Below are 25,966 nucleotides of genomic sequence, written 5' to 3' on the forward strand. Positions count from 1 at the left end.
GTTCCTATCGGGTTTCGAAGCGATTTTGGTTCACAAGTCGCAAAACGAGTCTTTGGTCCCTCTCAGTAAGGATCATTTTCCGACCACAATTCTGGCATCGTATTTTACTGATGGTGTACACGTTGAAGCGTCCGCCGCAAAACACCAACAAATCGAACTTCATACATAGTATGACCATGTGCATGACCAAACACGACTTCCCCTTTTTGTGGTACTCTGTCATGTCCTTACATTTACCCATGTTTCGTACAGTTACCGCTTGAAACGTGTCTCACTAGTTGTTACTGTCTTATGCTCACTTAAAAGTACTGTGCATTAGACAATTCCTGTATGACGTAAAGGAAGCAACATTTCGGAAATTACCTGACTTTCGTCCTTGGACGCTGACTATGACATTCCCGCAATATATCAGCGCCATACTCAAGGTGGGTGATGGTGTCTCCACCGAAGTAGTGGCACTGCGAAATAGCGTAAAGCAGCAGTAATGTTACTTTCTTTTACGTTCATAATGAGTTTGCTAGTCTCTGCACCAGTTATTGATCCTCTCCATTTTTCTCTTGTTGCAACCTTCGAATAGACGAGAATAACGGCTCCAAAAAAACCTCATAGAGCTTCCAACGTTATCTATCTACTAGATCATTTACATAGTAAACTGTAATGATCCCGTATCACTCCCTTCAGGTACTGCAGAAATTACCATAATATCTGTCGATTTCATCCACTTAAGAATAACATATTGAGTTCAACATCTTAGTAAGTTTTGAACTCAGTCAGAAACATGGTCCGATATTCAGTAAGCTCGTATTTTGTTCACTGAATGGCAGTGCGGAAACGTATCGAATGCCTCTCGGAAAAGCCTAGTAGATGTCTTTATTCAGCGATGAAAGAGAATACTTGATGATGATTACTATTATATACTGACGGGATAAAATCACAGCGTCGAAAGTGAGTTGTGCGATATAAACGAAAGTTGATAAGCGTTTTTATACATGAGAAAGATGGTGTCTGTTCATATTTTGCACCAGTCGCATAAGAGTGGTGCTAGTAGCGCCGCTATGAGGATGCAAATCAGGTTTGCATTAAATAAACACTGTAACGCTCGTGAGCATTATTTATCTTTCTAATTGAACGTGGTGAGTTTATGTCAGTAAGAATGCCTTCAAGGCGACAGAGACGTCATTATGAACACCCCTCTGAGTTTGGGCGAGGTGGTACATAGAAGACTGCGAGGAACACGATATTCCTTTTGCGATACTTCGGAGAGACTTTGGCAGGGATGTATCCACTGTGCATGATGCAAAGTCGCAGTAAGACCGTACTCCGGACGCTACCGAGAGGGACGGCCAACGTGTTCGGCGCATAACTCTGGCGCATCCTACTGTATCTGCAGCAGCAATCTGAGCAGCAGTTGGCAGCAGAGCGATACAACGAACTGTTAAACATCGGTTACTACAAGGATGGCTCCGAGCCAGACGCTCCGTAGCGTGCATTTCACTTACCCCAAACCACTGTGATTTGCGATTTCAGTGGCATCAAGCAAGAGCTCATTGGAAGGCTGTTGTATTGTACAATGAAAGCAGGTTCTGATTCGGTGCCTTTGATGGCCGAGTGTTGGCTAGGAGGACAATTGAGGGTCTACAACCAACCTGTCTGCGTGCTAGACACACTGGGCCTACATCTGGAGATATCGTCTGGGGTCCGATCTCGTATAACAGCAGAAGATTTCTCGTGGTTATCACAGACAGACTAACTGCAAATTTGTACGTCAATATGGTGATTCCACCTTTTGTGATGCTATTCATGAACTGGATTAAATGGGGGTTTTCCAACAGGATAACGCTCGCCCACATACCGCTTATGAAACACAATATGCTCTACAGAGTGTCTACATATTTCTTTGCCCTGCTCGATGACCAGTCCTGTCTCCAGTCGAGCACATATGGAACATCATCAGACGACAACTCCAGTGGAATCCACACCACCAATATACATCGCACCGTGACCGACGTGAATGAACGTCTACATGCTTGCATTTGACATTCTGGCAGTTACACCTGTTATTAATGTGCCAACGTTTCACATTTGCAATGACTTATCCCGCACTTACATGAACCTGTGATCAAACAATATTAACCACTTAAATATGCTACATAGACAAATGTATTCCAGAAATTTTATTACTCTACATTAATTAGTTTTTGCTGTTACCATCTTCTTCTGTCAGTGATCCTGCTCAGTGCTTCGCAATGGCCAAATACGAAAGGGAATCGAATATACATTCTAAGCTCCTGTCTCTCTCTTTGTCCACCAGCTCCTTCGCCCTGTCTTTGCTCCTCCACTCCCCCTCTTTATGCATCAGCTCCTCCACATTGTCATCTCCACCTCCCACCTCTTAATCTTCTTTTCCTACCCCCCCCCTCACCCCTCTCTCTCCTCTTACCTCTCTCTCAGGCCTTTAACTTTGTTTATTGTTACTACAAAGGAAACCTTCATTGGGAATTGATGTGTCTTAAAATGTGTAAATCCGTTGGGATCATTGGTATATGGAGTGTGAGATGGACCCTTCAAACTGCCTAGTCTGTGGAGATAGCAGCTTCAATAACAGTATTTCACATAGTTTTAATCTACGAATAGGCAAAATGTCAAAGCCCCTAAGCCACAAATACAGCTTTCCTGTTTTCTGTAAAACCGATGGCAAGGATGGAAACAAAACATCAAGTTGTTGTATACACAGTTCTTTCAAAATATGTATAAGGAGAAAGACTATGTATGAGGGGAACAACTTGTCTTGTGGTTTACGTGCCTCGTTGTTGTAGTTGAAGCTGATCTGTAGACAGTAAACAAAACTGCTAATTTTCACCGCACAGCAGAGCACAGTGCAGAATTTTCTTTTGCGCTATTGGTTTTAACAGAAAACTGGTGCACTGTCGGTTGTGTAAGTATTTGAAGTAAATCGGTCAAATAATTTTCGAGATTTCTGCTAAAAGCGTTTATATCCTATGTACAAAAATTATATGTAGTCTACATTCGTCTGAACGCTTATTGGAGTACTATGACTTGTCTTAGTATAAGTTAACGCGTGACATGAAATTTGTATGCATTTTCATGTCTCATAAGCAAGTTCTATGTCTGTACAATGTGCATGGATATTGCTCTTCCTTTAAACAATGAACTACAAAGTGAAATCAGCTGAGAAAATCAGGCAATACTATAGCATCCCGATTGCTATGCCATGTACAAGCTTCATAGTATATAAGGCTGCAGGACTTCATATGTCGTTGAAATTTTATTTTTAAAAGTTTTGAAAATCCATGATACTGACACATTGTTACCTTCCTTTGACCAGAAACAGCAATGGGAACTTCAGTCAACGCCCAGAATGAGACACAATCTGCTTACGTCAACGCCATTTACAGGTGCGAGTTTGAAAATTAAGTATTTCATGTTATAGATATCATAAAATTATTATACGTTCAGCCCTTTCCTGTGTTAATGTGAAGCATCTCCATTGCTCTTATTTAAGATGAACTTTCTTTGCAAGTGGAGAATGATCTTGCGATAAAGTACTGTATCATCTCACTTTTAAGCTAATGCTTCAATGCCATAACTAATATAATCATAGTGTTCGAGAATCAGATTCTGTACGTTCTCTTTTATAAGTAAGTAGTTTTTACACATGTACAGAAATTAATAGCTGTTAAAGCTGACCTGCAACGCTTCAGTACAATAAGTAGTCAGATCATCTAAAATATTTAATTATCTAAAAATGTAGCCCATGCTTCATAACAACGTTAATGTTATAACTTTGGGCAATTTTGTTTGCAGTATCAGCGAGCTCACCATAAAAAGAATGATTAAACCATGGTTGCACACTGAATTCATTTTTAAAAGGAGTTCAACAGGAAAAGAGTTCTACAAACAGCTGAATATCTTACACGGCTTTACAAAGAAGGTATTGAAAACATGTTGCCATTACGTTTTAATTAGCTGTGTCTCTTTGCCTCTAGTACTAGACATATTATGAAGTAACCTTATTTTTAAAAGTAATGCTGTATCGTAACAGTATGTAACGTTAGCGAATAAGTGATTAATAAAGTACCATTGGGGCGTCATGCTATGCGTTAAATATGTCTAACAATTAAACAACATTTAAAGGGTTATTTTAAAAAGTGGGTGAGCCCACATAGTTATTCGGATACGCCACTTCCAGATATATTAACTCATTGATGATTAGATCGCGCAAATCTGCTAAATTGGTACGTTTCATCAGCCATTCCAAATAGTCGCAGATATTTTCCATGCAGCTGAGATCGCGAAATTTCCCCCGAACGTATGCGTACAGCCTGAAGAAGACGGCTATTGTCTTCTTAGAAGACAGGTGTGTCCATATTCAGCATTAACATATAGAACAAAAGGACAGTACATTGTCTCGGAGAATTTTTCAAAAAAATTTCCTGGTTAACTACTGAGTGGGCCCCAGTTATTTTTATTTAATTTTTTTAACTTGATCATCCCTTCTCTTACATCGGACCAGGGCTGCACACATACAGTAATTTTTACATCACAGTTACGTAAAAAAATAATTTTCATTTGATAAATAGCAATGAAATAATATTAAGAGGATTCAAAATTATTTGAAGGTATGTAGAGACAAATTGAATGAACATCATTGATTAAGAACTAATAAAGTTAATATTAGCAGTACTAATACTACTGCTGTTGCTGCTGCTGCTACCGCTGATAATAATAATAATAATAACAATTATTATTATTATAATAGTGATAGCTGCAGATACAAAATGCACTCGTGAGAATACAAAAACGATATTTTCTATCATAGCAAATAGTGAAGGATATAAATGTAGGTATACCGCTATAGCTCAGAGCATTGGGAAAAGACGAAGATCTGGTTGGAAGGAGGGATGTAATGGCTAACAAGTGCGTACATGGACAACGCTAGACATAATTGTTGCTTTAGTCAGATACATTAACTGTTTATTCAAACTGGAGATATTATTCAGTTCTCTTATACAGGATGTTACAAAAAGGTACGGCCAAACTTTCAGGAAACATTCCTCACACACAAAGAAAGGAAATATGTTATGTGGACATGTGTCCGGAAACGCTTACTTTCCATGTTAGAGCTAATTTTATTACTTCTCTTCAAATTACATTAATCATGGAATGGAAACACACAGCAACAGAACGTACCAGCGTGACTTCAAACACTTTGTTACAGGAAATGTTCAAAATGGCCTTCGTTAGCGAGGATATATGCATCCACCCTCCGTCGCATGGAATCCCTGATGCAGCCCTGGAGACTGGCGTATTGTATCACAGCCGTCCACAATACGAGCACGAAGAGTCTCTACATTTGGTATCGGGGTTGCGTAGACAAGAGCTTTCAAATGCCCCCGTAAATGAAAGTCAAGAGGGTTGAGGTCAGGAGAGCGTGGAGGCCATGGAATTGGTCCGCCTCTACCAACCGAATCTGTTGCTGAGAAGCGTACGAACACTTCGACTGAAATGTGCAGGAGCTCCATCGTGCATGAACCACATGTTGTGTCGTACTTGTAGAGGCACATGTTCTAGCAGCACGGGTAGAGTATCCCTGAAATCATCATAACGTGCTCCATTGAGCGTAGGTGGAAGAACATGGGGCCCAATCAAGACATCACCAACAATGCCTGCCCAAACTTTCACAGAAAATCTGTGTTGATGACGTGATTACACAGTTGCGTGCGGATTCTCGTCAGCCCACACATGTTGATTGTGAAAAGTTACAATTTTATCACGCTGGAATGAAGCCTCATCCGTAAAGAGAACATTTGCACTGAAATGAGGAGTGACACATTGTTGGTTGAACCATTCGCAGAAGTGTACCCGTGGAGGCCAATCAGCTGCTGATTGTGCGTGCACACGCTGTACATGGTACGGAAACAACTGGTTCTCCCGTAGCACTCTCCATACAGTGACGTGGTCAACGTTACCTTGTACAGCAGCAACTCCTCTGACGCTGACATTAGGATTATCGTCAACTGCACGAAGAATTGCCTCGTCCATTGCAGGTGTCCTCGTCGTTCTAGCTCTTCCCCAGTCGCGAGTCATAGGCTGGAATGTTCCGTGCCCCCTAAGACGCCGATCAATTGCTTCGAACGTCTTCCTGTCGGGACACCTTCGTTATGGAAATCTGTCTCGATACAAACGTACCGCGCCACGGCTATTGCCCCCTGCTAATCCATACATCAAATGGGCATCTGCCAACTCCGCATTTGTAAACATTGCACTGACTGCAAAACCACGTTCGTGATGAATACTAACCTGTTAATGCTTCGTACTGATATGCTTGAAGCTAGTACCGTAGAGCAATGAATCGCATGTCAACACAAGCACCGAAGTCAACATTACCTTCCTTCAATTGGGCCAACTGGCGGTGAATCGAGGAAGTACAGTACATACTGACGAAACTAAAATGAGCTCTAACATGGAAATTAAGCGTTTCCGGACACATGTCCACATAACATCTTTTCTTTATTTGCGAGTGAGGAATGTTTCCTGAAAGTTTGGCCGTACCTTTTTTGTAACACCCTGCATAAAGACGGAAGTTATTCGAGAAGCCAGTGTTTGCTGCTGAAAACTAAGTTTTGGAGGGACACAGAAAGGATTTTGCTCTGGGGAGTGTTTCCGCTATGTACGAGGGCCGTTTTTTTTTCAGCCTCCGATAGGCTATGAGTAAAAGACAGGTTTCTTAGAAATCAGTTATTTTATTACCAAAAGTTTTGTACAGTTATAGTTACTTTTCAACATGATCACCGAAACGATTGAGACATTTATCGTACCTGTGGATAAGCTTTGCAATACCCTCTTCAAAAAATGTTGCCGCCAATGATGTCAAATGAGCATTGACGTTGTTTTGAAGATCTTCGTTGGTTTGAAAGTGCTGCCCTTCTAGCCACGTTTTCAGTGCAGGGAAAAGGTGAAAGTCGCTGGGTGCCATGTCAGGACTGTACGGTGGATGATCGGAAATGTCGTACTGAAGCTGTTCAAGGAGCCGTTGGGTTGTGCCAGCAGTGTGTGGACGAGCATTGTCACGGATCAACACAATTCCTGAAGTCAGCATTCCTCTTCGTTTGTTTTGAATGGCTCTCCACAAACGTCGTAAAGTTTCACAATAAGCAGCTGCATTGACAGTGGTTCCAGGCTGCGTAAACTCTACAAGCAACACACCTTTTGGTCCTAAAACACGGTAGCCATAACCTATCTGTTGTTGAATATTTTTTTAATTTTTTTGGTTTGTTTGGTGAATTTGGATGCATCCATTGTTGTGATTGTCGTTTTGTTTCCGGTGTGTCGTATTGGATACAAGTTTCGTCTCCAGTAACAACTGATTTCAAAAAGTTCTCTCCTTCATCGTGATAACGGTCTCGGAAATTCAAAACTGACCCCATTTCGTGACTTCTGTGGGCGTCCGTCAACATTCTTGGAACCCAACAAACACAAAGTTTTTTGTAGCCTAAATAATTTTCAGTAACGATAGAGTGTAGCCTACGACAGATCTTGAAACTTCCGGAATTTCCATAGACAAAGCAGTTACGGTGAACTTACGATTTTCTCTAACCACTCTGTCAACTCGTTCAACAAGTAGGCTGTAACAACAGACTTGCGTCCTTGGCCGCCTTCATCATGCACGTCATTTCGGCCATCTTAAACTTAGGCGTCATTCACGCACAACACCATCAGGCATGAAGTTATTACCGTACACTCGGCTTATTCTGTGATGAATTTCTGCTGCACTATTCCCTTCTGCTTGCAGAAGCCGAATTACTCTTCGTAATTAACACGTGGCTGGAGCAACAATGACGGCAGCCATGTTTACGTGGCTGTCGTGCAACGCAGACTGATGCCTTGAGGTCGGCAATGGCGGAGTGTGTAGAGCGAGAGTAGCGCAAGTAGCCCATATCGCACGTCCACTTTCTGCCGCTCACGTAGCTTCTATACTAAGCGATAGGAGGTTGAAAAAACGACTCTCGTAGTTCAGACAAAAGCATTAAGATAGACGAGTGTTCGTTGATAAGACATTTAAGGAGGCAGAGTGTGTGGAAATCTTTGCGCTTGTCTTCACACAGATGGGATGGCTGTGCATGAGAAGGTGAAATTGGTTCAGAGTCAAACGACACACTACAGCGAATGCGGTAGTTTATTAGCAGTTCCAGGCGCTGTGAGTCTTTTCCTGAGAATGGCCTCGGTGGATAACATCGCCGTAACCAACAATCAGAAGTGTGGGAGTTTGTACAAGTTTCTTTTTTCAAGTAAAAAAGGAAGAGCTTCTTCTTTGTAGGGTGTGGAGAGACGCTGATGCCTGCTTGTATTGCAGCTACGTGCTCAGCCCACTTTAGCTCCCACACTCTTTGCTGGAGTGGGGTAGATATTTGGCGCATTAGGGTTAAAGATGCTTGGGATTCCTGACATTTCGGGGTAATGTGCGTAGAATGACCAACCAGAACGGCTCGGGTTTCGAACAGGTTGACCTATAACCCTATATCCACTGCGCATTTTGATAGTGTGCACAAATCGGTACTGAAATGCTCAATAGCTGTCTCCAAGTTTATTGATTTTTCACTTAAACTGGAAGTCATTAGCACCCAATAAGACAAAACTGAGAACAAGTAATTGACGTACAATGAAAAGAGTATAGGACCTAATACCGAAAGCTGTGGGACTCCTGATACTATCTGTCTCCATCGTGACTTTTGGTTGCCTGACATGTCACATTACTGGCGAGACGTCAGGTACAAGCGAAACCACTGCATTGCACTTGCAGGGAAATTTAGGCTGCCAAATTTGACACTAAAGATGTCGAAGTCGAAGTGTGAAGGAACATCCCAAAACACCACAGAACCACCTCCAGTCTGAATTACATTCCGCACATTTGTTGATAAAAGCCTCCTTGGGCTGTCTGTGTACTTGATGCCTTGTATCATTTGAGAAGAGATAAAACTGCGACTTGTTGCACTGCGCTACGCGCGTCCAGTCAGCTACTGTTCAACTTCTCTGTTATTTGCCCTCTGAGGTAGTTCATACTGCGAGCCTTTTGTGAGGTACTCACTCCAAATGTCCATTGCCATCCCCTTCTCAAAGTTCACTCGGAAGCTGGTTAAGATGAACCTACATTCACCGCCAACAGGACTGTCTGTCGGGTTTGAAACCTATTTTTTCATCAACATGGAGTGACACTCATACCCTTTCTCCATGGGTCAGCAACTTTTTACCGCCACTGTTGTACAGCTGCGAATAATACACCTTTCCACGTTGATACACCGACAAATAGGGCATCTTCATTCGGGACATATGAAGCGGCAGGGAGGTGGTTGGGGACTGGCAAAGCACTGAGCTAATTAAATCGTATTTCCATAAACAATAGTTTACTATCTCTTAAGCAGTGCAATATGTTAACAACAAAAGATAACACTTAAGGTGGAAGATTCAATGAACTTTAAACAAAAATTTAACCCAAAAGCAGTTAGGTACAATTATCAAAATTCTGAACGAACATAACAATTGTGAAAGTACGGAAGCTACTAAAATAAAATACAAAAGCGAGTCTTACCAATTTTCAATCAAGGGCTTCTGATCAATCGATAACAAGAATAATAATAACAACCTTGAGCAACTAATTTAGAGTCCTAGGCCCAATCAGATTGTTACAGAACAGTTCACTAGAATACATGAAGGCCTACCCAAAAAGAAAGTCTATAATGTTAATCCAAATATGCCATTGCCGCCAGACCGGCTACATTTTTTAACACATTTAAATTTCTGGCCCAGGGTCAATCATATGTTTGTGAGCCCTCTTAAAATGTTAAACATACACAGATTACTGACCTTAGGTACAGGTGAGGCCCACTGAGAGAGCCAGAATGATTTTAAAACACTCTACGTCACCAGTACACAAAAGGCGAGACCAGTCAAATGCAATACTGCAGAAAACGAATTCCACTAAAGTGCGTGCATGAAATTAGCTGACCAGGTGTTTTCTCAAGAGATAACGTACCTCTAACTCATGGTGTATAATGGAGTAAACCAAAAGTTGAGGTGCCTCTAACCACCACTACCCCTTTCTTTAATTAGCTGTGAACTTAGTTCCACTTGGGGGCACATAGGACAATACAGCAAGGCCCACGTCTGTGGTCTCTCTTGAATTCAGTACAACAATAATTATGAAATGACCATTAGCTCCTTACAACATACAAACTGCATTAATCCTAATACTACTAAAACAAGAAAACATATGCACCATTAGCTCCTTACAACATACAAACTGCATTAATCCTAATACTACTAAAACAAGAAAACATAAGCACCAATGAGCGGGCAGTGTTTACGAGCACAGCAAATACGAATGCCAAGAAAGTTTTGGAGCAGTTACTCGAGCAAGCAGCTTCCTACACAATATAAAAAGGAGCAGATTGTGCAGACACTAGTAAGTCACGCCACTCAGCGGTATGGTAAAAGACGGCCTGAACTGCCAATAGTAAACTTAATCACTAATCCATGGTCGCCAGACAAGCTATAGATGGATATAGACAGTCCAGTTCAGTAACAAACAAGCTCATGCATGCTCCACAGTATATCAGGCCAGCCACAGGAAAATTAGACACAAACTAAAAAGATAACTGGAAGCTGAGGGTCAAAACACTTCTTTATCAAATTCAAAATTGCTGTCCATAGCTGGAAATGGGCACTCACCATAAACCCACAGTCGTGAAGAAAGACACATTCCCACGCTAAGTTTGCTTACTCTAAATGGTTGTGTGGATGACAGTTCGAATTCGAACCACCGTCTCGACGAGAACAACACACACCCCAAGCCAGGCTGCCTACTTCACGCTATGTTCAGTCCACAGCGAAGTCAACACATCTTCAGCAACTGTGGGCCTCGAACTATACACAGTTCCTACGCGAAGACAGGATTCCATGCATATAGCGTGCATGTCCATATATTGCTACTCGACACTGCCTCCCTGCCCCTGGTAGGAAAACATCCTTCGGTTACCCAGAAACGAGTCAGAGACATTTGCCGTGATTGGCAAATATCCATATAAGCAAGAAACTCCAATTATGGAATTTGCATGGTTCAGTGCGGTCATGGGCACCTTCCAGCATGAAAATTCCTTTCTGCCATTCTGTTGTGCCTCCATCTGCAACTATTTTAATGCGCTGATTAAACACAACTGGGTGGCACATGTACACTACCTGACAGCCACGACTTGCGTCAGCTGTGGATGGTCAAACAATAACACAATTCCCTATGGCTCTATGGCAAGGTGCAAGTCTTTCAACTGGCTGACATTTCGGCGACTTGTATGTCCCTATACTACCCCAGTTATCGAACCATGTATCGTTCCTGTCCACTTCTCATGTCATGGGAAGATAAAGGCTACATTAAAGAGTGACTGTAAAGCCCATTGTCTGACTGGAACTCGATACAGCGACCACCAGGTCTGACGTTCAAACGACCACCTGCTACTATTTCTACATCGTTCCAGAGCGATCAGTTTCCTCTTTTTAATGGGGTGTCTAATATTTTGTTCCATCAGTTCTTTTCTACTTGAGAATGCTCTTGATGGTAACATTTCTCTAGCAGAATTTGACAAATCGCCACCAGGGCAGACGCATTACCCACGTTCGTATTTTATAGGCTCATAGAACTTTGGAATCGAACAAGGAGATACGTGATTAGACAATGAACTCGTAGAGGTCAGAGGTTCAAATGCCTCTCTGGCCATTAGAGATCAGAAATAAGCTCTGTATATTCGCTTTAAACTCGCCAGCATGTTGAGTGATGACACCTACAAATTTATCGTCTCTGTATTATCGGAGATTCGACTCGTGAGTATCCGCCACTGTCCGTTTAATCGTAAACTCATCACTTGATGTTGTTGTCGGGTGCAAGTGGACTATACCAGTGTAGAAAGGAGAGCGAGAAATCGAGTTTTTGGCTATAACTGAGAACACAGCGTTGTCGCTGCTTACTCAACTGTTGGGCACAAATTTATCATGTATCAATACAGTGACTGATCTGTTAGTATGCAATACTGTTCTCTTTACACACACACACAATACATACACTGATGTGACAAAGGTCACAGGTAGCCGGTCGTTGTGGCCGAGAGGTTCTAGGCGCTTTAGTCTGGAACCGCGCGACCGCTACTGCCGCAGGTTCGAATCCTGCCTCTGCCATGGATGTGTGTGATGTTCTTAGATTAGTTAGGCATAAGTAGTTCTAAGTTGTAGGGGACTAATGACCTCAGATGTTAAGTCCCATAGTGTTCAGAGCCATTTAGTCACAGGTACCTCCTACTATCATGTCGGACCTCCTTTTTCCCAGTGAAGCGCAGCAGTTCGACGTGGCATGGACTCAACAAGTCGTTGCAAATCCCCTGTAGAAACATTGAGCCATGTTGCTTTTATAGCCGTCCATAATTGCGAAAGTGTTACCGGTGATGGATCTTGTGCACGAACTGATCTCCCGGTTATCTCCGCTAAATCTTCGATAGGAATGATGTCGGGCGATCTGGTTGGCTAAATAATTCGCTTAAATTGTCCAGAACGTTCTTCAAACCAGTCGCGAACAGCTGTAGCCCATTGATATGATGCATTGTCATCCATAAAAATTTCATCCTTCTTTTGGGAAAATGAAGTTCATGAATGGTTGAAAATGATCTCCAAGTAGTCTAACATTACATTTCCAGTCAATGATCGATTCAGCTCGGCCAGAGGACCCCATCCATTCCATGTAAACACAGACCCTACCATTATGGAGCCATTTCCAGCTTGCGTTGTGTTTTGTGGACAACTTGGATCGATGGCAAAAAATGTGTGTGAAATTTTGTGGGACTTAACTGCTAAGGTCATCAGTCTCTAAGCTTATACACTACTTAACTAAAATTATCCTAAGGACAAACACACACACCCATGCACGAGGGATGACTCGAACCTCCGCCGGGACCAGCCGCACAGTCCATGACTGCAGCGCTTCAGACCGCTCGGCTAATCACGCGCGGCTGGATCGATGGCTTCGTGAAGGCTACGCCATCATCAGCTTTTACCAATAGAAATCGCGACTCATCTGACCAGGACACTGTTTTCCAGTCGTCTAGGGTCCAACCGATATGGTCGCGACCCCAGGAGAGGCACTGTCTTGCTGCTACCATAGCCCATTGACACCCTATTTCGCCGCACTGTTCTAACGGATACATTCGTCGTATGTCCCTCATTGATTTCTACTGTTATTTCATGCAGTGTTGCTTGTCTGTTAGCACTGACAGCTCTAAAAAAAACTCTGCTGCTGTTGGTATTTAAGTGAAGACCGTTGTCTAGTGTGATGTTTGTGGTGAGAGCTAACGCCTGAAATTTAGTACTCTCGGCACTTGTGACTCTAAGGATCTCAGTATGTTGAGTGACCTAATGATTTTCGATATGAAAGTGCCTTACGCGCAGCTCCGATCGTTCACCCCGTTTAAGGCCTGTTAATTCTCTTCGTGGTTCCCCTGAAAAGACTTCATGTCTAAAATTTTGCATATGTAAAGCAAAAGAGCTATGTTTAACGGAAATATATAACAAAATATGTGGGATTAATATTTTACCAGAAATTTGAATTTTTAATTTTTATTGCCTTTTATATAAAAAGCCATAACTCAAATTTTAATCATGCAATTAATCTGAAAATTTTATTGTAGTGTCCTGAGAAGATTATAAGACCACTGGACTACAGTTATTAATTTATGGTACAAACTGTATCATTAACAGAGTTTTTAATTTTGCACATCCAAAATTAACTTTTTTCTACACAATCATCTAAAAATCAGAATGTAGTTGCAGGATCTAGTATTTTTTAGTTCCAGGGAAACAGCAACATGTTGCGAACAGCTCCTGAAAATTTCATAGCATTAGCGCATATACGTTTTGAGAAAAGGCTTCTAATAACGTAAAAAATGTAAAACAGAGACAGTGAGATTCAAAGATTTTCTTCTCATACTTCTACTTGTAATATGCTTAACTCAGTTTTAAAATCCTCCATACTGATACTCCTCATCCTCCAGGTTTCTCCTCTCTCCTCTTCGAATATGCCTGGCCTGTATTTGCAGGTAAGACATCTGTTAGCTTTCTTGACCCTGCTATCGTCGATGGTGTAAAATGGGTTTGTTGTAAACACCAACTCTTTTCATCATTTCTATTCTGCCATTATTTCCGTTATTGTAACATAAAGCTGCATCATATATACCTATTTTGAGTACTTCAAGTCCACAGAATTTCCTTTTTGTGCATCTAATCCAAATAAAATTATTAAGGCTTTCATTTGCATTTTGTGTCTTTCCGTGAAAACACTTCCTCAATAAATAAGAGTTTGCAAGAAACCTGAATGTGGGCTTAATTGCATTCATAAAAGGTTCTGATAATTAGTGTTTATGTGAATACGTCTCATTTCTGTTGTTGAACTTACACCAGTCGTCTTTCGGACACAGATTGTGCATTGGTGTTTGGTCAGTGGATATTTTGTCCATAGAGCACGCCTCGTTGCCTCTAAATTATGTGCGTTTTTCCTGACAGCGCTCCCATAAAATAACTGAAGAGAATCCATTTCTTTCAGAGTAAGCCTGCCGTTTCCTCCTAGTGGTTTTCCATCCTCAAGTACTTCACCTTTCTTTTCTTTGAGTAAGCGACGAAGCCTACCACCAACCCTCTTTTGGATGTGGCCAAGACATTCCAACTTTTCTATTGGTGTATTGTACGGATTTTTATCTGTTGCAGCTTTGAACGAAGAGAAGTCCCCATCACCAAGGTATTTAGTATATCTAACACCATACTGGTCCCCAGATCTGGAGAACATCTTCACAACTGCAGCAGCCTCCATGCCCCAACTTAAGCCACTATAATTTTCAGAGCACGCTACTGCATGCTTTTCTTGCCATGTTAACTCACTGTCTTCATTGTTGGACATTTTGCTTGTTGCACACTGGTGGCAGTATTTAGAAATAATTTCTACATCTAAAACTTTATCTGAATCAATACCAATAACAGATGCAACTCCATACATAGATGTGTGACCCCTTTGCATCCAGGTCCCATCTATAGACATACTAGGTCAGTAAAATTTGTAGGAGATTCACTGTCATGAATATCTACCCTATGATCTCTTTATTTTTGGTTTATTTCCACCAGTTCCTTCACTGCTTTCTTCATAGAAATTGTGGCAGTATCGCATACAGCTTCAGACATTTCTTTATTTATTTTTTCTAAACTTGCACAAGATGTACGCATGTTCAGGAAACCACACAATAAATTACCTCCTTCACTGCCCTGTCCAAGGCATCTTAGAGCATATGATAACCTAAAATTGTTTTCATAGGTGCCAGTGTCAGTTTTTTGGGAGGAGGAAACTGAAAATTCATATCCACACGAATTACAAACTAATTTACAATAACAAGCTATTCTCACTTTTCTTTCTTCAACAACAATCAAGAATTATGTGTTTTTACATCTAACATATGAACATGAAAACCTTATAGCCTGGTAGAGAAACGCTAAAACAATAAGTCTGAATTCAGTGGAATCCGTATCAACATCATTCACGCACGTATACAGTTCTCCTGTTCCAAGTTTCGATGCTGAAGCTGATAGCTTATGATCTTCATTTCGAGGTACTTCCTCTTTTTTGTTGATAATCCAATTTCCATGAAACGTCCGTTTCCAAAACACAGTTTTCCCACCACACAATATGTATAAATCTTGACTTCCACTTAAAGGTTTGCGAATTCAAACTTCCACCAACTAATATGTGTTACTATTGTCAAAATGTAAACAAACCACATGCAAGAAAGTTTTCAGGCAAAAGATATAGATGTCAGCCAGAGATATAGATGTCAGCCAAAGATATCGAAAGAAATCAGCCTTCATACTGACAAAAATTCCACTGAAGCAAGCAGTTTCCCAAATGTCGGAAAAGGTGGGAGTGGTCGCCAATGCAGAGTTAATCAGTTCAACAATTTAATGGCATTTGTAAAGTTGCTATCACACGCAACACAGATTAAACTGTGTTGATCAAGAAAATAATATTTTTGGGAATTCGTTTTTTTGGACCAAACTCCATTACATTCCCCCCATAAGTTATACTAAATTTGCAACTGATACACAGATATTCACATACTTCATACAGCGCAATTAGTCATATGTGCTGGTAGCTTTCCATCAACAAACATTCTACAACTTGTCATCAACAAACAACGGAACGTTTACTAGTTTTTTGTTTATTGTTGATATCCTACCTACAATCGACTGAGAGTCGCTATAGTTCGCATTATTTAGCGTGGCACTTATATAGACAGACTTGGTTCCGTTGTACGTGACGTGTTAAAGCACTCATTCCTTTTTATATTGTCGTTTCTTTGTGTTACACACATTTGGTATAATTTATCACCAAAACGCAAGATTTCTGCTGCCATTGCGCCATTGCACGTGTTGTCATAGCAATATCAAGTTCTTTCGTTTCATTCTATTTTTGTTTGGGGTGTGGGAGGCGATTTCAAAGTATTGCTGATGTCTGAGATGCTCATCTTGTGTTTATGTGTGTGTGTGTGTGTGTGTGTGTGTGTGTGTGTGTGTGTGTGAGAGAGAGAGAGAGAGAGAGAGAGAGAGAGAGAGAGTGGGGGGAGAGGGACAGGGAGTTATGGAGTGGCACATAGAGTGAGTGGTATGGAAGAGGGAAAGGAGGATATAATCTAGAGGATAACCATATACTGTTTGCGGAAGTGTGGTAAATAGTTTTGTTTTACACAATGATGTGTATTCATTTAGTGCTTTCTTACCTTGGGCTCTTCGTTTCTGGATGTGGTAACTCTCTTATAATCTTAATTTTTGGTGCAAGGTGTTATTACTTTTAAGAACTTTTAAAGAAGTTTCTATGTTCATTGCATGGTGATTATGTCCTCTTACGTGATCAAAAAAGTTGAGAGGGAGCTATTACTCTTCAGTGCTCTGAGATGCACTGCATATTTGGTTCTAATATTCTTAAAAATTTGGTTTATGTATACAAACTGACAGCAATTACAATATAACTGCTGTATACCTGAATGAGTACATGTAGTAGTCGTTGTGGCCTGTCTTTGAAGTCTGTTCTGTATTAAGTTGTTACTGTAGTGTGTTATGCTGAGTCTTTTTCTCTTTAACATGTCGCCCACGCTGTGTGTAACTTTGTTGTTGCATGTCACTGTCTGGCGATTTGTTGTGTGTTGCGTTGAATCTGTCAGTGTATGTCTCATGATTCTATGTAGCCTATTTCTGTACTTTTTGTTTATTTCATCCACTGTCTTTACCTCACAGTCATTGACCTGTGCAGTTTTATTGTGTTTAGTCCTTCTACGCATTCAAGTTTTTTCATACTGTGTGTAGTAAGTACTACATGGTGAGTTGATTGGTTGGGGAAAGTTTCACTGGTGTTTGTAGGCTTCCTATGTAACGCTAACTCTTGTTTGTTGTTTACCTTGTGTATTGTTAGGTCTAAGAAATCTTTCATCTGTTTGTGTCTGTGTTGAACTGTATTTGTAGAAGAATAGTATTTATCTCATGAAATTATTTTATATGGGTGTGTGGTTCATCTATAAGGCAAATTATATTTAAAAATATCAGAATGAATGTTTTATTTTGTGCTGCTTCAGTTTTACAGTTTTGTCAAAGATTTGATTATATATACACTCCTGGAAATTGAAATAAGAACACCGTGAATTCATTGTCCCAGGAAGGGGAAACTTTATTGACACATTCCTGGGGTCAGATACATCACATGATCACACTGACAGAACCACAGGCACATAGACACAGGCAACAGAGCATGCACAATGTCGGCACTAGTACAGTGTATATCCACCTTTCGCAGCAATGCAGGCTGCTATTCTCCCATGGAGACGATCGTAGAGATGCTGTATGTAGTCCTGTGGAACGGCTTGCCATGCCATTTCCATCTGGCGCCTCAGTTGGACCAGCGTTCGTGCTGGACGTGCAGACCGCGTGAGACGACGCTTCATCCAGTCCCAAACATGCTCAATGGGGGACAGATCCGGAGATCTTGCTGGCCAGGGTAGTTGACTTACACCTTCTAGAGCACGTTGGGTGGCACGGGATACATGCGGACGTGCATTGTCCTGTTGGAACAGCAAGTTCCCTTGCCGGTCTAGGAATGGTAGAACGATGGGTTCGATGACGGTTTGGATGTACCGTGCACTATTCAGTGTCCCCTCGACGATCACCAGTGGTGTACGGCCAGTGTAGGAGATCGCTCTCCACACCATGATGCCGGGTGTTGGCCCTGTGTGCCTCGGTCGTATGCAGTCCTGATTGTGGCGCTCACCTGCACGGCGCCAAACACGCATACGACCATCATTGGCACCAAGGCAGAAGTGACTCTCATCGCTGAAGACGACACGTCTCCATTCGTCCCTCCATTCACGCCTGTCGCGACACCACTGGAGGCGGGCTGCACGATGTTGGGGCGTGAGCGGAAGACGGCCTAACGGTGTGCGGGACCGTAGCCCAGCTTCATGGAGACGGTTGCGAATGGTCCTCGCCGATACCCCAGGAGCAACAGTGTCCCTAATTTGCTGGGAAGTGGCGGTGCGGTCCCCTACGGCACTGCGTAGGATCCTACGATCTTGGCGTGCATCCGTGCGTCGCTGCGGTCCGGTCCCAGGTCGACGGGCACGTGCACCTTCCGCCGACCACTGGCGACAACATCGATGTACTGTGGAGACCTCACGCCCCACGTGTTGAGCAATTCGGCGGCACGTCCACCCGGCCTCCCGCATGCCCACTATACGCCCTCGCTCAAAGTCCGTCAACTGCACATACGGTTCACGTCCACGCTGTCGCGGCATGCTACCAGTGTTAAAGACTGCGATGGAGCTCCGTATGCCACGGCAAACTGGCTGACACTGACGGCGGCGGTGCACAAATGCTGCGCAGCTAGCGCCATTCGACGGCCAACACCGCGGTTCCTGGTGTGTCCGCTGTGCCGTGCGTGTGATCATTGCTTGTACAGCCCTCTCGCAGTGTCCGGAGCAAGTATGGTGGGTCTGACACACCGGTGTCAATGTGTTCTTTTTTCCATTTCCAGGAGTGTATGATTCATGAATTTTTCAGCTAGGAGTTCATTGATTGGGGAATCCATAGTAGTCCTTCTTGTTGACAGTAAAACTTGTTTTTTAATCTGAAGTAGTGCTGTGATGAGTTTCAGTACGGCTGATATTGGCTGCATATATGTCACAGGTGTGTTGCCTTATAGTAGCAGATTTGTTCTTGTTTCTTCTGTTAGAATGTGTGTGTACATGGAAATTAATGTTGCTGTGCTTAGTATGTCGTTTGAATAGCTTAGGCTACTGTTTACTGTGTATTTATATATTGTCTGTAACAATATACGTGTCTGTTTGGCTAAGTGATAGGCTGGTGTGAGTCTGAAGTTTATCACATGTCTTCTTGTGATGTCTGCAAATTTTAGGTTATGATTTCAGAGTTGATGCTTTGGAGTTTTTCTGTATCATTCTTTTAATATGATGATCACATAATAAGCACAGGATCACCATCCAACAAACACATAATTTGGTTTAAAAAGTAAAAAGTATTAAAACCAGTAACAGCTTGTAATAAATATTAAAAACAGAAAAGAATTATCGTATCCAAAAATCAGTTGCACAAGGAAGGAAAGAACGAAATGAATATACCTTACTGTCCAATGAAACACTGATTTCCACAATAGAAGACCTATATAAATAATTGCTTCTCACTGAAAGGCATATGGTTACCCTTCAAATTAAATTCTCCTCCCCATCCTGCATACTACTCTCTCTATCTGCCTTTCTAATACTCTCTCTCTCTCTCTCTCTCTCTCTCTCTCTCACACACACACACACACACACACACACACACACACATACACACATAAACACACAAACATATACACATGCTAAGCATCTCAAATTTCAACAATACTTTGTAATTGTGTGCCAAACCGAACACAATCAAATGAACACCCCACAGCTATCACAGTACTTGAAATCGCGGCAAAAATCTTGTACTTTGCTGATGAATTATATCAAATACCTATTTAACAGCAAGAAACGGCACCAGTAGAAATAAGTGTTCTACACAGCAAGTATATAAGTCAGGGAAGCAAGACAACAACATAAAAAAACGTAAATAACATACAAAACAATGCGATCTATAGTGATTCTCAGTCAGAAATGAATTACAAACAGAAAAACGTAAAACGTTCCGTTGTTTGCATATGACAAGCTGAAGAAAGTTTGCTAGATATAAAGCTACCACCACACATAGGTAAAATCGACATGTGAGGTATAATATACTTCCTTATTAATTTCCAAACTTATAATTCTCTGCCAAAAACCTTCAAATATAGCATACGTGAACAAGATATAAAGTCTCAACTTAGTAGCTTAGTGACGTATGTCTAAACTATCTATTGCATGTAAAGTAATGAAAGATGTCACCCATCAACCACTTCTTTGCAGATGTAAATACGTTTGAGTCAAAATTTCATGTAACCTACAGAAAAGACTAACGTGCTACAATAATTTTTGGAAAGAAAATAAACAAAAATTTCATTGAAGACAGCATGTAGTCTGCAGAAATACATCTGAATAGTAACGAAACTATAAAAGAGTGTGTAATTCATCTCTTCATAATATGTTGCCCTGCAGTATTTACAATCTCCTAACACAAGCCTTTACTGTAAGTTACCATCATTAGAACATAACTAACACTTTATCGAATCAAAGGTACCCGCTTTGGCAGCCAAGGTTGTTAAAGCATATCTGTGCACTAGTGCTCGACTCGGAGGTAAGGTGGATCGAATACTGGTGGTGGAAGAAACTTTCCCTGGCAGTATTTGATCAGGAAGGGCAGTAGAGGAGGTGGTGTAAAGTTCCTGATCACCAGACTGCCCCAGTACCCTGGGTCACTGCTCCCCAGTCTCTTACGAAGCGAGAGCAAGTGAAACTGTTGTTGGTGATCCGTCTGTTGCACGTCCAGAGTCTGTCTTGCTGCTGTTCGAGAGCAGTAGGCTGTATTCCAGCACAGGGTTTCTCCCTTTCGTCGCATCATTATACATCTCAAACTTCACACCATATTACACACACTCACTTCTTTTGCATGTACGTGTCCACAGGTGAGTTTATTGAGATCTTTTTCTTTATGATGTGTTTTATTTTTGTCTTTTGTATGTACAGGTCCACAGGTGAATTTGTTGAGATCTTTTTCTTTATGATGTGTTTTGTTAAAAAAAACACTTTATTTCATTATCTAGCTATTTGTTCATTAATTCTTCTTGCGTATCATCAAGCTAGATCACAGAAAAAATATCTGTAGTACATATAGCATTATATATTCGTGTGAAGGAAGCAGCATGCTGTGACATTCGTAATAGGAGATTCAAACAACTATAGTAGTCGTCTGAAATGCATATAAAAATGGGAAGAAAATGGGACCCTTAAGTGGTTTGTGTCACTGTGCCATCATAAAACACATTAAAATAAATAACTGTAGCCATTTAAAACAAGAATGTAGATGGAGTCGACATCGCGTCCAAATTCAATGTTACTAGATAAGATGCACACAGTAAGTGGTGTACCGATACAGACGACACTTCACCTTAGTAAGTGACTTAGACCACACGACTTCCTCGGTGATATAAGGGGCCGGCTAAGAATGAAACATATCGATCCCAGTCACGGTATGGTACATTTCTTAACTGGACACAGTCATTATCCCACGCACTTAAACCGTGTGGGCCTCAGACAGACACCTGTATGCACATGCGAGAAAGAAGGCTCCCTGGAACAGACTGTCTAATTCTGAGGGCAATATGTGAACAATAGACATACACTGCACTTCGACTACACTGAAACAGATAAGCATATATGCACAGCAATAAAAGACGAAGAACAATGGGCACAACTAAATGTACTAACAAACACTATTTCAAAAAGGAAACGTGAATACCTGCGGACACGACAGAACAGACGTGCCTATACGCAAGGTAACAACGATCTCTGGCGGGTGAACAGCGGCAACAACAGTGACGGCGACAACAGTGACACTGAAGAGGAACAGGAGGAGGATGACATGTAGCAGTACATAAGACACCTACAATTGTAAATCAGACATAACATGCCAAAATGCACTGACAAAATATACATAACAGTCATATAATAGAGTAAATGTAGCGTAATGTGCTGGCAGTCTAGCCAAGAAAGCACCCAGTGTTGTACATTGATGAATACCTGATGGTAATGCATATGATTGTTATTTTAAAAAAGTATTAGTCTTTGTCACATGTCGCAGATAAAAACAAAACAAAAAGCTACAAAAAAGTTTACAAACGAAAACTGGAATTTTATGACCTGTTTTAAAATATCAGATAATAAGTCTTTAAATTTGCAATATATAAATGAAATAAAAATCTACGTGCTAGTATATCCTGCGCAAGCCTAACTGCACATGAATAACCACTGCAACTTCCATCCATCTGAACCTGATAACTGTTTTCATATCCAGGTCTCCCTTTCCTTTTTTTATCCTCACATTTCTCTCTATTGCCAAAAAGATTATTCTTTGAGGCCTCAGGTCTGATCCTATCAACCGAACCTTTCTTTTACTCAAGTTGTACCATAAATGTATTCCCAAAATGGAGTCAGTGCCGCCACATTCGAACCACACATCCAGTCTTCAGCATTCGTCTGTGATATCACCTTTCAATTTTTTATATTCTCTTGTCGGCTGAACTGCTTATCGTTCACGTTCCACATCCGTACAGCGTTACACTACAGACAAATACCTTCACAAAAGACTTCCTAAATTTTAAATTCATATTCGATTTAACTGCTTTTCGTTTTTCAGAAACAATTTTCTTGCTATTGCTACCTTGCATTTTGTATCATCTCTCGTTAGCCATCATCAGTTACTTTGATGTCCAAATAGACAAACTCATCTACTACGTTTAGTACCTCATTTCCTAAGCTAATCTCGTCAGTATCTCCTGATTTACTTCGACTGTCTTCCATTATTCTTATATTAATTTTTATGTTCATCTTATGACTTCTTTTCCAGATAATATTCTTTCCGATGAAGAGCTTTTTCAAGCCCCTTCTAGTCTCTTACAGAATTGCAATGCCATTAACAAATCACAAAGTTTTTATTTCTTCTCCTTGAACTTGAATTCGCTCTCCAAATTTCTGCAGGGTTTCCTTCACGCCGGCCGCGGTGGTCTCGCGGTTAAGGCGCTCAGTCCGGAACCGCGCGACTGCTACGGTCGCAGGTTCGAACCCTGCCTCGGGCATGGATGTGTGTGATGTCCTTAGGTTAGTTAGGTTTAAGTAGTTCTAAGTTCTAGGGGACTGATGACCACAGATGTTAAGTCCCATAGTGCTCAGAGCCATTTGAACCATTTTTGTTTCCTTCACTGCTTGTTTATTGTACAGGTTTACTAATAAGGGAGCTAGGCTACAACCCCGTCTCATTCCCTTCTCGACCACTGCTTCCCTTTCGTGTCGTGACACTTATAACTGCAGTGTGGTTTCTGTATGAGTTGAAAAAACGTTTCGCAAACTATGTTTTATCCGTGCTACTTCAAAATTTCAAAGTATGTAATCAGATTAAGTTTTTCTAAATCCACAAATGCTATAAACGTAGGTTTGCCTTTCTTCACCCTGTCTTTTAAGATAAGTCGTAGAGTACATATTACCTCGCGTGTACCCACATTTCTCCGTAACCCAAGCAGAACTTGCCCGAGGTCAAATTCTACTTGTTTTTTTTTTTCATTCTTCTGTAAGTAATTCGTGTTAGTGCTTTGTAGCTGTGACTTATTAAATTAAAAGGAAATGAGTTCACGTACTTTTTCGGGAACAGTACAGACAAGGTTTCAGTCACTGTGTCAGAGCTGACGACACCAGTGATGTCTAACGGTAGCTGCAAAGGCTACTTCCAAATCTATTAAAGAGAACGAACTAAACAGAACAAAAATTAACGAAATCAGACTACCATTTTACCGGAATGGGTATTATAAAGGTTATACTCTAAGCAGATGTTCAATACAGACGATGCCGTAACGTCCTTGTGTTGCGGATGACTTGCTGTACATATATCGATTTGTGGGTGATTTCCATTGACAGCCACAGGGCGCACGTAATGTATGAAAAGGTACAGTGCATAGGTGATCTAAACAACAAGTAATCTGATACCAACATGTTCCTAACCTCCGTGAAATTCGTACGTCTATATTCAAAAGCAATAAAAAAACATTGAAGATGCCTCAGTTATGGTGAAATATATTTATAGATTCAATAAATCAAAAATTGTGTTCTTGCAGCAAGACAGACTTTCTGTAACTCATTATTATTTACTAGAGCTCAAATTCTAACTGACATGGTCAGAATGTCTGACTGTGGGTATATGTCTACTTTTGAGAAGTACTGTAAACGGAGTAGACCTACATCGAGAGAATGTTCAGGATCGTAAAAGTAATTTACCTGTACTATATGTTCATCACTAGAGGAGAAGTGATAGCAGGCTACACTGGAACTCTGTGAATTTACTCTTTGGATAGCAAATCATTGGTGCGGAGTAACATATATAGAGTGGCTAATATTTATGTGGCTATTTGATGGTCTACATTGATGGTGATTTGGTATTAAAGTTATTGTTTTATAAAATATCTCCAAACCATCCAGCCGTTACTGCCAGCAGATGAATCCGGGCGACACCACTGCTTCTTTATTCAAGCAACTCCTCATTTCAGCTCACGAGGATGAGAGGACTCAGTTCCAGACCTCCCTACCTCAGAAACGAATCTAAGGAGGTACCAGGAATTGAACCCGGGTCCTTCTGCACCAAATGCAGCGATGCTATTTCTTTATTTCTTCATCATTAGGTCGTCAGTGATTCTCTGCGATGTCACATGACATCTTTCACATTCTATCCATGAGAACTCCACACTTTTCTTCTCTTCTTTTTCACTACGTAGGGTGGCCAGTCGACTAATCGAACACGCTGAGCTACTGCGCTGCAGCCATGTGGTTACGATGGTGATTACGTTTAAATACAAGGGTAAAGATCGTAACAGAAGAAGAACGAGTTGCCTTGAGACATGAGACATCAAGTTAGCAGAGCATCAGATAAGAAAACAGATGAGGTCTGTTATAAATTGTTGGATAACACAGTAGATATTGAATTTAATTGGGGAAATGAGAAAATATAAAAATATATTAAATGAAGCAGGCGGCAGTGAACACAGACCTCTAAAAATAAGATTGACAGAACAAGGAAAATAACTAAATGTTCAAATGTATGTGAAATCTTATGGGACTTAACTGCTAAGGTCATCAGTCCCTAAGCTTACACACTACTTAACCTAAATTATCCTAAGTACAAACACACACACCCATGCCCGAGGGAGGATTCGAACCTCCGCCGGGACCAGCCGAAAATAACTAAGCGGGAATGGCTAGAGTACAAACGCAAAGACGTAAAAGCGCGCCTGACTAGGAGAAGGGCAGACGCCATCTATAGAAAAATTATAGGGACTTTTGGAGAGTACAGAATCCAGACGTCATTTCCTCAGAATTAGTGAGACTTTAGGAAAACCGGTCACGACAAAACTATTCCACCTGGTGATCGAAATAAATGATGTACGTGAAATATCATCAGACTTCACGAAGAATATAATAATAACCAATTCCGAAGAAGATATGTGCTAACAAGTGCGAAAAATTCCGAGGCGTCAATCGAACACGTGATGTCCAGGGTTAGATTTCCCGCCGGATAGGAAAATTTTTTCGCTCGGGGACTGCTTATTTATGTTGAGCTAAACATTTGATCTCATCTTTACCGACGAACAAGTCGTCGA

At 41.2% G+C, this 25,966-nt stretch overlaps 1 protein-coding gene across 4 annotated transcripts in view; it reads left to right on the top strand.

The window, feature by feature from the left end:
* The window catches only part of LOC124709113 (cytochrome P450 4C1-like), a 94,757-nt gene that overhangs the window by 28,401 nt on the left and 40,390 nt on the right, over positions 1–25,966 (top strand). For all 4 annotated transcript variants that reach the window (XR_007005389.1, XM_047240764.1, XM_047240765.1 and 1 more), the window contains 2 exons: positions 3,347–3,416; positions 3,826–3,952. Coding sequence is in view for 3 of the 4 variants with exons in the window: in XM_047240764.1 (XP_047096720.1) it covers positions 3,347–3,416; positions 3,826–3,952 (197 nt within the window). In the remaining variant the exon portion in view is untranslated. The remainder of the gene's footprint in view (positions 1–3,346; positions 3,417–3,825; positions 3,953–25,966) is intronic.

The sequence above is a fragment of the Schistocerca piceifrons genome, chromosome 7, assembly GCF_021461385.2.
Source record: "Schistocerca piceifrons isolate TAMUIC-IGC-003096 chromosome 7, iqSchPice1.1, whole genome shotgun sequence".
Taxonomy (NCBI): domain Eukaryota; kingdom Metazoa; phylum Arthropoda; class Insecta; order Orthoptera; family Acrididae; genus Schistocerca; species Schistocerca piceifrons.